Source organism: Sciurus vulgaris (genome assembly GCF_902686455.1).
Source record: "Sciurus vulgaris genome assembly, chromosome: 4".
NCBI lineage: Eukaryota > Metazoa > Chordata > Mammalia > Rodentia > Sciuridae > Sciurus > Sciurus vulgaris.
Genome location: NC_136464.1, coordinates 54,523,179 through 54,537,339, shown reverse-complemented (window position 1 = coordinate 54,537,339; position 14,161 = coordinate 54,523,179). Strand labels below are relative to the sequence as shown.

At 37.8% G+C, this 14,161-nt stretch overlaps 1 protein-coding gene across 3 annotated transcripts in view; it reads right to left on the bottom strand.

Annotated features, from left to right (window-relative positions):
- The window catches only part of PLA2G12B (phospholipase A2 group XIIB), a 29,333-nt gene that overhangs the window by 3,117 nt on the left and 12,055 nt on the right, over window positions 1–14,161 (bottom strand). For 2 of the 3 annotated variants that reach the window (XM_079137133.1, XM_079137134.1), the window contains exons 2-3: window positions 11,553–11,641; window positions 7,207–7,372 (exon numbers count right to left, since the gene is read on the bottom strand). In XM_079137133.1, coding sequence (XP_078993259.1) covers window positions 7,207–7,372; window positions 11,553–11,641 — 255 coding nt within the window. The remainder of the gene's footprint in view (window positions 1–7,206; window positions 7,373–11,552; window positions 11,642–14,161) is intronic. The other variant, XM_079137135.1, reaches the window with a different exon arrangement.

Sequence of the window (14,161 nt, the reverse complement as noted above, 5' to 3'; positions counted from 1 at the left end):
TAACCCCAAGGAGGTGGGGGAGCCCCCGGAAAAGGTCTCTGATCCTTTGGGGCAAGGATTCTTAGGAAAGGCATCTCAGAGGAAGTAAGATATCTGTTTCAACTTCAAGAATGATCAGGAAAATGAAGTCCTGAGACATGCTACAACTTGGATGAATCTTGAAAACGTTATGGGAAGTCAAAGAGGCCAGACACAAAGGGTGTGATCCCACTTACATGAAATGTCCAAGGTAGGTCATGCAGAGAGGCAGAGAGCAATTGCCGGGGCTGTGGAAAAGGGACGTGAGGAGTGATTGCTAATTTCTTTGGAGGCTAATGAAAACGTTTTGGAATTAGACTGTGGTGATGGTGATCACGCACAACTCTTTAATGAATACATTAAAATCCACTGAATCATACACTTTAAAAGGATGAATTTCATGGCATGGGAATGATATACTAATAAAAATTAGTTTATTGAAAAGACAAAAAGTGTTGACAAACTTTTAGCTAGACTGACAGAGAGAGAACAGACTCAAATTTCTATATTCAGGAATTAAAGAGGAATATCACTGCTAATCTTACAGAAATAAAGAGGATTGTAAGGGAATACTATGAATAATTGTATGCCCCAAAATACGTGACTTAAAGGAAATGGATGAAGTCCTGAAAAGACATACATTGTAGAAGCTGACTCAAGGAGAAACTTAGAAAATGTGAAGAGTGGGGCTGGGGAGATAGCTCAGTCGGTAGAGTGCTTGCCTTGTAAGCTCAAGGCCCTGGGTTCGATCCCCAGCACCCCCATCCCCCCCCCAAAAAAAAAAAAAAAAAAAGAAGAAAATGTGAATAGATTTCTAGTATATATACATACAATTACTAATTCAAGTTCTTGAATCAGTCATTTAAAAATTCCCACAAATATATCACTAGGGAATTTTGCCAGACATTAATAACAATCTTTTCCAAACTCTTCCAAAAATTACTAAAAGAGGAACTGTTGCCCAGTGAGGTCAATATTACTGTAATACCAAAACCAGACAAAGACATCACAAGAATAACAAACTATCCTGCAATATCTCTTAGGAATATAGGTGAAAATCTTCAGTCAATAAATTTCAGTCAACAATCTCCAACTAATAAACTGAATCCAGTATAATATAAAAGAGCATTACAGCATGACCAAGCGGGGTTTATCTTAAGAATGCAAGGTTGGTTTAACATACCAAAGTCAGTTAATACAGACTACAAGTCAGTAGAATAAGGGACAAATAGCACATGATGCAGAAAAATGTGGGAAAAAATTCAACACATTTTCATGATGAAAACACTCAACAAACTAGGAAAGAACTTCCAAAGAAAAGACACAGCTAAAATCCCACTCCATGGGAAAAGACTGAATGCTTTTACCCTGAGGTCAGGAAGAATACTAGAATGTCCACTCTCAACACGTCCTCCTAACCAGTTAGACTAGGCAAGAGAGAGAAGTAAAAGGCACTCAAATTAGAAGGGAAAATAACATGTAGATGACTGTGTGTGTATATATATGCAGGAAAAGCCTAAGGAATCTATTAAAAATCTATTAGAACTAATAAATGAGTTCAGCTAGGTTGCGGGATATAAAATTAATTTGTAAAAATCAATCAATTTTATTCCTATGCATTTTTAGTAAGTGCTCTGACGTTAAAATTAAAATGACAATTCCATTTATAATAGCATCAAAAAGAATAAAATAGGCCGGGTGTGGTGATGCACACTCATAATCCAAGGACTCGGGAGGCTGAGGAAGGAGGATTGTGAGTTCAAAGCCAGCCTCAGCAACTTAGCAAGGGTCTAAGCAATGCAGTAAGATCCTATCTAAAAATAAAAAATAGAAAAAGCTGGTGATGTGGCTCAGTGGTTAAGCACCCTTGAGTTCAATCCCCAGTACCAAAAAAAGAGAAGAAAACAGGAATGAATTTAATAAAAGACGTGCAAGACTTGGCCACAAAAACTGTAACATGTTATTGAAAGAAATTAAGGGAGACCTAAATAAATAGAAAGACATTCACATTCCCTGATCAGAAAACATAATTTTGTAAAGGTGGCAATATTCCTCAAATTGAGTCAACAAAAGCTCTATCCATACAGTTATCCATTTCTCATAGAAATTAACAAATTGCTCCTAAAATTCAATGGAAATGCAAGGGACCCAGAGTGTGCAAAATAATCTTGACAAAAATTGAGATTTAAGGATGCTTCTTGATTTCAGGATTTATTATAAATTTATATTAATAAAGACAGAGTGGCACTGACATGGATCAATGGAATAGAATTAAAAGTCTAGAAATAAGTCCTTGCATTCATTATCATTTGATTTTTGTCAGAGTGTGGGAAAGAACAGTCTTTTCAAAACATGATGCTTAAACAGCTGAATATCCACATAGAAAAGAGTGAAGCCATGTTTGCATAATATATCAAAATAGATTCGACTGTCATGTATAACTAAAAAGAACAAGTAAAGATTTTGAAAGAGAAAAATCAAAATAAAAACTATAAAAAAATTAAAAGGACTTGGAATGTATCTCAGTGGTAGATATATATTTATATACTGTAGATGTTTTGTTAGATGAAATTCCCCTTTAATTTGTTGAGGTTTTAAAATCATGAATACTTGGATTCAAATTTTAATAAACCAGTGAGTTTATCCTTTTTTAAAAAAGAATGAAGCCAGACCCTTGAAATGGATTATAGACCACAGCTAAAACAATAAATCTCTCTAAAAAAAAAAACAAAAACAAAAAACCCAGTAAATCTTCTGGACATGGGGTAGGCACACTTATTACTATACAGGACACCAAAGTACAAGTGACAAAAGAAAAATAAATAAATAAATAGAACTCAATCAAAATTAAAACTTCTGTGCTGCAAATAATACCATAAGAAAATGAGAAAAATACCAAAGAAATTAAAGGGATAAGAATCAGAAAAGAAGAACTCAAGCTACCACTATTTGCAGATGACATGATTCTACATTTAGAGGATCCAGAAAACTCCACCAGAAAACTTCTAGAACTAATAAATGAATTCAGCAAAATAGCAGGATATAAAATCAACACGCATAAATCTAATGCATTTCTATTCATAAGTGATGAATCCTCTGAAAGAGAAATTAGGAAAACTACTCCATTTACAGTAGCCTCAAAAAAAATAAAATACTTGGGAATCAATCTAACAAAAAAGGTGAAAGACCTCTACAATGAAAACTACGGAACAAAAAAGAAAGAAAGAAAACCTTAGAAGATGGAAAGATCTCCCATGTTCTTGGATACGCAGAATTAATATTGGCAAAATGGCCATACTTCCAAAGGCACTATACAGATTTAACACAATTCCCAATGACATTCCTCATAGAAATAGAGAAAGTAATCATGAACTTCATCTGGAAGAACAAAAGACCCAGAATAGCAAAGCAATCCTGGACAGGAAGAGTGACGTAGGGGGTATCACTATACCAGAACTTAAACTCTACTATAGAGCAATAGTAACAAAAATGGCATGGTACTGGCACCAAAATAGACAGGTAGACCAATGGTACAGGATAGGAGACACGGAGACATACCCACATAAGTACAGTAACCTCATAATAGACAAGGGTCCCAAAAACTTACAATGGAGAAAAGATAGCCTCTTCAACAAATGGTGCTGGGAAAACTGGAAATCCATATTTCCAGTAAAATGAAACTAAATCCCTATCTCTCACCCCACACGAAACTCAACTCAAAATGGATCTAATGAATTAGACCTGACCCTTCACCAAACAGAAGAAAAAGTAGGCCCAAATTTCCATCACGTTGGCTTGGGACCAAACTTCCTTAACAAGACCCCCAGAGCATAAGAAATAAAAGCAAATCAATAAATGGGATGGACTCAAACTAAAAAGTTTTTTCTCAGCTCAGGAAACAATCAAGAATGTGAAAAGATTAGAGTGCTTGCCTTATAAGCACAAGGCCCTGGATTCAATCCCCAGGACCAAAAAAAAAAAAAAAAAAAGAATGTGAAAAGAGAGCCTACAGAGTGGGAGAAAATCTTTTCCACACACACTTCAGACAGAGCACTCATCTCCAAAGTTTATAAAGAACTTAAAAAACTTTACACAAAAATACAAAGAACCCAATCAATAAATGGGCTAAGGAAATGGGCAGACACTTCACAGAAGAAGATATACAGGTGATCAACAAATATATGAAAAAGTATTCATCATCCATGGTAATTAGAGAAATGCAAATTAAAACCACCCTAAGATTTCATCTAACTCCAATTAGAATGGCTATGATCAAGAACACAAGTAAAAATAAATGTTGGCGTGGATGTGGGGAAAAAGGCACACTTGTACATTGCTGGTGGAGTTGCAAATTGGTGCACTCTGGAAAGCAGTATGGAGATTCCTCAAAAAACTTGGAATGGACCCACCATTTGACCCAGCTATCCCACTCCTTGGTTTATACCCAAAGGACTTAAAATCAGCATACTACAGTAATGGAGCCACATCAATGTTCATAGCAGCTCAATTCACAATAGCTAGATTGTGGAATCAACTGAGATGCCCTTCAACTGATGAATGGATAAAAAAACTGTGGTATATATACACAATGGAATATTATTCAGCCTTAAAGAAGAATAAAATTATGGCATTGGCTGGTAAATGGATGTAGTTGGAGAATATCATGCTAAGTAAAATAAGCCAAGCCCAAAAAGCCAAAGGTCAAATGTTTTCTCTGATAAGTGGATGATGATACATAATGGGGGTGGGGGGTGGCAGAGGGGGCAAGAGAAGAATGGAGGAACTTTGAATGGTGTAGAGGGAAATGGGGCAGGAGGGGATAGGGGAAGGAAAGATAGTGGACTGAGACAGACATTATCACCCTATATACATGTATGATTACATGAATGGTGTGAATCTACATCGTGTACAACCATAAAAATGAAAAGTTGTACCCCATTTGTGTACAATGAATCAAAATGCAGTCTGTAAAAAATAAAAAATTAAATAAAAAAGTTTAAAAAAAGAAAATGAGAAAAAAAGGAAATATTTGCAGATCATATCTGTCAAAGAACCAGGAGAACTTTTACAACTCAAAAATAAAAAGATTAATAACTCAATTTAAAAAGGATCAAAGAATTTGAATAGATAGTTCTCCTAAACATATATGCAGTGGCCAATAAGCACAGAAAAAGTTGCTCAATATCATTCATTTCCACAGATATGCAAATCAAATCCACAGTGAGATACTACTTCACAAGCACTAGGGTCTATAATTTAAAAAAGAAAACAGATAATAACAAATGTTGGTGAAGATGCAAAGAAATTGGAACCTTTGTACATTGCTGGTAAGAGTATAAAATGGTGCAGTTATTTGGTAAAACAGTTTGGCAATTCTTCAAACAATTAAACATAGAATTACCATATTACCAAGCAATTTCTCTCCTACTTTATACCTAAGAGAAATGAAAACATAGTTCCCATAAAAACTCATACATGAATGTTCATGGCAGCAGTAGTTTAGCCAAAAGATGGAAATAACCCAAATATCATTCAATGGATACATGGATTTTTAAAAAAATGTTAAAGTCATACAGTGGAATATTATTCAGCAATTAAAAAGGAATGAGATAGATACTTTCTACAACGTGGATAAAATTGCCAAATGAAAGAAATCAATCATAGAAGACTGCACATTGCATTTTTCCACTTATGTGAAATGTCAAATAGACAAATCTATTGAGTAGATTCTTGGTTGCCTTGAGCTGAGCAGGCAGTTTGGGGAGTGACCACTAATAGCTATGAAGTGCCTTTTGGGGATGATGACTATGTTCTGAAATGTATTGTAGGGCTGATTGTGTAATTCTGTGAACATATTAACAAACACTTAGGTGAGTGAATTGTATATGAACTACAGCTTAATAAAACTGTTTTAACAACACCCACAGATAGATGGGCAGGGTGTTCCAAGCAGAGGGGCAGAAAGGTTTGGGTAACTAGTCCAAGTGGTTTGCAGGGGCAACTGTCAGGAGAGAAATCCTAAATATCCAAGGTGATGGTGGAGGAAGTAAGCCAGGGTCGAACAGGAAAGCGCCTTGCATTAAGGAAGAGAAGACTACTGAATGACTTCAATGGGGGATAGAGATGATTAGATTCACGTGGTATTAAAAACATAGCTGGTCCCAGTGGATAAAATAGATTGGCGGACACAGAGACTGGGCTAATCTGCAGCAACCAGGTGAGTGGGATATCAAGGAGATATTTTTAGGAGAAAAAATCAATAGGACATGACTTGGAGACAGTCACTTGACCCGACCTTAGATTAACAGCAGGTTTTTTTTTCACCCTTTGTAGCTACAGGATAGAGTGACTGTCCCTTTTATAGGGGTCAATTAATTATTCACGGTTTCAGGCCCTTACACTTCCAATCTGGGACTACACTCCAGACATTGATCCGAGAGTCTTTCTCCAGCTGGTGTTCTCTGTGGCGTGAGGCCAGCTCTTTATAAGCCTGCATTTCAAACTTTACCATCTAAAACTATAAAATAATAATGCCCGGATGTAATGTCCTGGCTTCAGAGGCTAAGAGATTAAAACTAGGGAAATAAAAGTACAGAGTCAGTGCTGGAAACTGAGTAGCTAAGTAGTGTTTTAAAATAATTATTCTGAAGTACAGAGAAGCCTTTAGACAAAAAAAAGTTTTCAAAAAATTCCTGCCCTGTCAACAAAATACATACATATACATACATATATATGTGTGTGTGTATATATATATGTGTGTGTGTGTGTGTGTGTGTATGTGTATATATATATATATGTTTATACATACATGGGCTTAAAGCCAATCAAGTGGTCCTGTTACGTAGCGTAACTCTTGATATGGAAAATTATTTAGTGGTGGAATGGATAACTCAGGCCAGTTGGGCAACTCTTTCTTCTGTCTTCAAGGACAGTTTTTTATTTCTCTGGGAAGACTTTGGTGTGGTCCTTTCCACCAGGAGCACTGCCAGCAGCCCATGGGCAGGACCCAGAACTTTCCTGAAGAGGAGCCCAGAATCTTCCCTCAGCCTTTCCTGCGTGGTCCTAGTGTTCCAGAGAGAAAGCTCCCTGAGTTCTGGCAATCTCTTTGAGTAAAGGGGGCTCTGGCGACCTCACTGTGTGAAAACAAGACCGAACCCTGTCACCAGCCAGTGTCCTTAGGATACCTACCTTCCACGTTGGAGACAAAGCCCAGGCTCCGCTTAAGGTCGGAGCAGATCGAGTGGAGACACCATCGGAATTTAGCATCGCAGCGATATTTGTTGGCACCGCAAGTGTCATAGCAGACGTCCAGCTGGTTGCAGCACTTGGTCATCGCCGGAATGCCCAAGTCCATCTGTAAAAGGGAAGAGAAAGAGAGAAGGAGAAAAGTGCCACGTTTAGACTGAAGACCTTAGAAAACCTCACCCAGCTTGGTATTTATCCAGTTCTCAAATGCTGTTGTGGATTCAGATGATTCAGAGGCACCACCGCTGGGCAGGGTAGGCTGAGGGGCCCTGGCTGCTAGGTTTTGATTATTAGTCGCTTATTAGTCTAACAAATGACGCCTGCCCAGTTTTCACTGAGATGTCAGTCATTTTCAAACCTGCAGGCAGCTCCGGGGATGAAAATAGAGGCCAGAGGGAGGCCAAGAGCACAGAGCTGCAGGACCTCCAAATTCCACGAACACTTAGGCTAACATTTCCATCCGAGATTGTGTATGAGGAAAGGAATCAAAGACTCAGAAAGTAGAAAAAGATTCATCCTTCAAGAGATCCGCAGCCAGGGGAACTCCACATTACGTACAACCTAGTTAGAAAAAGTTATACTCCATGTATGCATAATATGTCAAAATACACTCGACTGTCATGTATATCTAAAAAGAATAAATTGAAAAACAATAAAGGAACTTCGAGAATCAGAAGAAAAAAAAAAAACCAAAGAGATCACCAGCATTTCTCAGGGACCCATCCCATATAGCACCGTCTCAAAAGTGTTGTTCCATATGTGCGTCGGGAAACAGAGTGGGGTGCAGAACACACAACTGTTGACCAAACCACAACATCACACACACACACACACAGTTCTATAAATAACTGTAAATGTTGTGGCATAAACTGAGTAACTAAGATCACAGAATACCACACTGACAGTTATGAAACAGGAATTTATTTTTAGATGGTTTTAAGAGAAGATAGAAAGGATTTTTTAGAGATGAGGACTGACTTAGAATACAACAGACAGATAAATGAGCAGATCCTATGTGAGCAAATCAACTTAGTGTTTCAAACATCTTAGCAGGGAGAGAACGTGCGCAGGTGTACAGGTGCATGTGTGTACTTAGACAAATTTTTCAGGCTTAGGGATGGGGTAGCTCAGTACTAGAGAACTTGCCTAGCATGTGTAAGGTCCTGGGTTCAATCCCCAGCACCACAAAACAAAAGTACTTTTTTGGGTTTTTTTGCTTTTTAATTAGGGAGAAGGGCAAGTTGATAAATGGCCTTGACTTCCAAAGTAACTAGTTAGATTTGGTAAGGAATCTTGAGCAAGGAAGAGCCATGATTACAACAGTAACCCAAGAAGAGTAATCACTGTGTTGTATATAAAAGATTGGAAAGAGTGGGTCTGGATGTAAGTAGAGCATCTTAGAATCTTTTGCAGTTTTCCTGATAACTTAGAGTTGGATGGGGCTGGGCAAATCTGGCTCCAGAGTATGGGTGAGGAGTGAATATCCAGTGATGACAGATCCTTTCCTTTAGGTGTCTTTAAATGTTCTCTTATTTAAAAATTTTTAAAAATATTTTTAGGTTTAGATGGTTACAATACCTTTATTTTATTGATTTTTTTATACAGTGCTGAGAATCAAACCCAGCACCTCACATGTGCTAGGCAAGTGCTGTACCACTGAGTCACAACACCAGCCCAAATGTTCTCTTATTTGATTTTTTTATTCCATTTTCCATATCTAAACAGCATAAGGACTTTAATTATTAAAAATGCCCTTTTAGGGCTGGGGATATAGCTCAGTTGGCAGAGAGCATTCCTTGCAAGCACAGATCCCCAGCATAGAAAAAAAAAATTGTCCTTTTAGGGTCTGGGGTTGTGGCTCAGTGGTAGATCACTTACCTATCATATGTTAGGCACTGGGTTCAATTCTCAGTACCTCATATAAATAAATGGATAAAATAAAGGTCCATCAACATCTAAAAAATATTTTTTAAAATTTCATTTAAAAAAATGTCACATTAAGAGAGATGAGGCAAAGACCTGGATGCTATAATTCTGGAAAAATTCTCATTATCTGATACCTAAGGTAAAAGATTTTGCTGTCCCCGTCCCCCGAACTAAAAATACATAAGATAGAGGCAGCTGGGATTAGATGAGTATAGTAACCATCATTCAATTTGAGTTAATTGGAAATTCTTGAACTAGTTCTAAATAACAGAGTGCATATCACTTGAGTTTTTTGCTACTTTTAAAATTGGTGCATTATAGTTGTACATAATGTTGGGGTCGTTGTTTCACATTCCTACTGAGCACAATGTAACAGTATCAGTTGGGCGGATGTCACTCCCTAGCACTTCCCGCTCCCTCCCCACCTCCCATTCCCTGGTCCCTTTCCTCTACTGATCTCCCTTTGATTTTCATGAATGCCCCACTCCCCACCTTTCTTTCCCTTTTCCTCTCTAGCTTCCACACATGACAGAAAACATAGGACCCTTGACCTTCTGAGTTTGGCTTATTTTGTTTAACATAACGATCTCTAATTCCATACATTTTCCTGTTAATGACATTTTCATTTTTCTTTATGGCTGAATAAAACTCTTTTATCTGTTCATCCGTTGACACCTGGGCTGGTTCCACAGTTTGGCTATTATGCATTGTGCTGCTGTAAACATGGGAATGCGTGTGTCACTATAGTTCAGAGACTAATTCATTAGGATAAATACCCAGGAGTCGGACTGCTTGTTTTTTAGTCATCAGTTCTATAAATAATTGTGACCCATTTTCTACCTATTAGATTGATAGCCAAAAATGCATGGTTTCTCTAATATAAATTTATATTTGAAAGAATTTTCAAAGAAAATTTCTAAGAACATTGGTGTCCATAACTTTCTAAGGATTGTAGACAAGACTGAGCACCCAGGTTGTACAGGATACAGGGTACACATCTCTAAGAGGATACCCTCCCCAAGACATATGGATTTATACGTTTATTAAGAAAATCTGGGGCGCTGGGGTGACATGCATGAGTCACTGGATTTGATCCTCAGCACCACATAAAAATAAATTAAATAAAGATATTTTTTAAAAAAGAAAATACGGGCTGGGTTTGTGGCTTAGTGGTAGAGCACTTGCCTAGCACCATAAATAAATAAATAAATAAATAAATAAATAAATAAAATAAAGGTATTATAAAGAAAGAAAGGAAATCTAGCCAATGGCAGTCAAAATTCTTTTTGTAACAAAATAAGTATATTAAGACACACTTCTGACATATAGATGAAAATCATCTTGAGGGAAAGGAATCCTCTTATAATTTGCATGAAATGTCCCACATGTGAGCGGCATTTTAGTTAAAAGAATAAACATTATGCTGCTTAGAAAATTACTGCAAAGTAGCCAAGCACAGTGGTGCACACCTGTAATCCCAGTGGCTCAGGAGGCTGAGGCAGGAGGATCACAAGTTCAAAGCCAGCCTCAGCAACTTATTGAAGTCCTAAGCAACTCAGTGAGACCCTGTCTAAATACAAAAAAGGTCTGGGGATGTGGCTCAGTGGTTAAATGCCCCTGAGTTCAATCCCCAATACCAAAAAAAAAAAAAAAAAAAAAAAAAAAAAAAAAATTGCAAAGTAAAATCTTTGAATCAGTAGAAAAATCAAGTGAGACACTATTCAAAATCATAGTTTACAAGGAAATCCCTCCAGCTACATTTTACATGAAGTTTCTGTTTTACAGTGAAGAAGGTAAAAGGGTAAAAGGGCTCCCAAATCTTAAAGGAAATGTAGGGAGTCCGACAGTTCGTGAAAGAATCAGCGATGTGCTAATAAACATTTAGCAAGCAGCTGGGGGTGTGACTGCGAATATCTTTGATGTCAATCCTCCAAACATAGCTGAGTTGACACTATCAAAGTGAAATTTGTGGTTTGCAAAAGTCAGACTGATATAATTAAAATAACCAGCTTTCAGTGGCAGTACCAGCACGTCACTGAAACGGCTCATTAATTTAAATAAGTGAAACTTGTCAGACTTATTTTAAATGATGTTTTGATACCCCAAGTGTTGGCAGATGTTTGCAGTGGTGACTTCAAAGTTCTAATCCACTACCAGGGGCTTACCTGAGGGACATCGATCTCTGAGAAAAGGAAATCAGATATCTTCTATGAGAATTTTCTCCCTTCCCCCAGATCTAATTTAAAATACCTAATTATGTTGCTCAGTAAGACTTCATAAATGATCACTTCCACCAGTGATAACTCTTGGATTACTCTTAGTTAAAACCAATTAACCAAGAATGTAATGCTCGCAGTACATACACTTTCTGGTACCTTGAGACCCAGGAAATAGGAGCTGCAGCCGTTGGGCTCCTGGGGTTTGTAGCCAGGTCTGGGCATTGGTGCCTTTCCTAGCAGAGGGAAGAGAGGAAAGAAGCAGGAAGAAATATTTAGAAATCAAGCATTCGGGAACATTCCTCAGGCAAAGATTTTCTAAAAGCATATTCTATTTTCCCTTTAAAAATCATCATTCCTCACCAGATATTCACATTAAATAGGTGGTGACAAGGATGATGTCATAAAAGAACAATAACCTTCAGACAAATTTTCTCCTAATCTCAAAGAATTTTATGAGCACTTATTTAATAACAATTTTTAGTTCTAATGTGTCTCCTGTGCATGACCTTGAAAGGCTTATGGCAAAAGCAAGCTAAACTCATGGCTTTATATTCCTCAGGCTGCTGTAAACCCGTAGGCCATGGGGCTGGGATCGTGGTTCAGTGACAGAGCGTTTGTCTAGTGTGTGTGAGGCACTGGGTTGGATTCTCAGCACTGCATAAAAATAAATAAAGAAAATAAAGATATTGTGTCCCTCTACAACTAAAAACAAATAAATAAAAAGAAAAAAAAAAGCCATAGTGAGTGGAACACCAATTTGTCACACACTCATGGAATCAGAATCTTTTTTTTTTTTTTTTTTTTTTTTCGGTACTGGGGATTGAACCCAGGGCCTTGTGCTTGTAAGGCAAGCACTCTGCCAACTGAGATATATCCCCAGAATCAGAATTTTAACAGTATTGCAAAGGCATTTAAGACTGACTTGAGACTAGGCAGGGTGACACATGCTTATAATCCCAGAAGCTCTGGAGGCTGAGGCAAAAGGATCGTGAGTTCAAAATCAGCCTCAGCTGCTTAGAGAGGCCCTCAGCAACTCAGCAAGACCCTGTCTCTAAATAAAGTATAAAAATGGGCTGGGGATGTGACTCAGTGGTTAAGCACCTCTGGGTTCAATCCTCAGTCCCAAACAAACAAACAAAACAAACAAACAAACAACACTAACTAGAAGGAAGTTTAGCAAAATTTCATAGATATATACAAAACATTACTAATCAAAGAGCAAAGAAAACACCTGGTGCGATATTTTAGGCATCCGAATCATTGGACTAAGCAGAAACAATCTGAAAGCTCTTTCTTGGCTTCCCCTACATGGCTTTGAGTTGTTCTATGATCTTGTAAATGTGTACAGAGAAGCTTTGTCGCTTGTGTCAGTGGTGATCATCACAGGGAAAGATAACCTTGACCTGAGGTGACCTCAGGACAACCATCTGCAGTGGGCATTTTATCCCATTATTCCAATAAGGAAAAGGAAGAGTAAGACGTTGCCTAGCTATCTAAGGTCATGTAGTAGGGAGGGGAAATAGGTATAAATTTAGATTTCCTGTCTCCAAAGCCCACATTCTACTTCCGCGTCTCTGCCTCTTTTTAGGAGATGCAAGATTAAGCACAAGACTGAGGAAACACCACAAGAACCAACCTCAGAGTGAGGCACAGGGCAGGTTGGTTGGTTTTCTTTAATCTTCTCCCACCAGGGATTTTATTTTTAATTATTCATAAACATATTTATGAAATGTTTCAAAACTGAATAAAAATCAGAGAAATAAACACTCATTTGCTCAGTATTACAAACATAATGCACATTAACATTTGCCGAATTTGTTTCAATTACAGTTTGGGTGCGGGTCTGGGTACAGTTGAAGCCCCTTGCATCCACCTTCCTATTTTAATTTTAAATAATATGTCTGTGCTTTAAAGTCCTCCCTCCTTAATAGTCCTCAAAATTGCATTATTCTTGGACCTTCACTCTAGTATATGAAGTTTGAAGTCAACTTAATAAGTTATATAAGAAATAAGTGTCAAGATTTTGATTAAAAAAATCCATTGAATTTATAGATTAATTTGGAGACAACAGACTTTTTAGGCTATTCAGTCTTCCTAAACGTGGGCATAGTCCTGCCCTGTATTTACTTAGTTCATCCTTTAGTCCTTCAATAGAGTATTACGATTTTCTCCACATATCTATTTTATCTCCTATATACTTGTATTATTTAGGGCCTTACTCATCCAGGAGTAAGGCTCATAAGGCTAAGATGGGAAGTTTGCACTTTTCTGGAACCCAAGATGCATCTAGATTTCTGGTCTACCAGACTTAGTATGTAGCCCTGGCTCTCTGGTCCAAAATGGTGCCTTGCCCCCCTCCTCCCCTATCCATATGACCAGCAACAGGATGGAAGGAGTTACAAGGGTCCAGTTCTTCTCTTTAGTAAAGACACTAGAACATTACATACATCACTTCCTCTTCCTTCCCTTTGGCTAGAGCTTCATCCAGTGTCATCTCCTAGTTGGCAGGTGGGCTAAGAAATGAAGTCTTTATTCAATGTGAACAGCCAGGAACCTGGCAGAAAAGTGAGAGGAGGATCTTATCACTACAGAAAAGGGAAGAATGGATATTAGGAGCAACAAGCAGTTCCTGCCACGGTATGCTGGGGTATTTGTTGCCGTGGTACAACATGTGGTGTAAGATTATGGACCAAGACAACCCAACGATCCCCATGTTCTGGTGTTCATACCTGTGTCTTGTCACAGAATTGGTC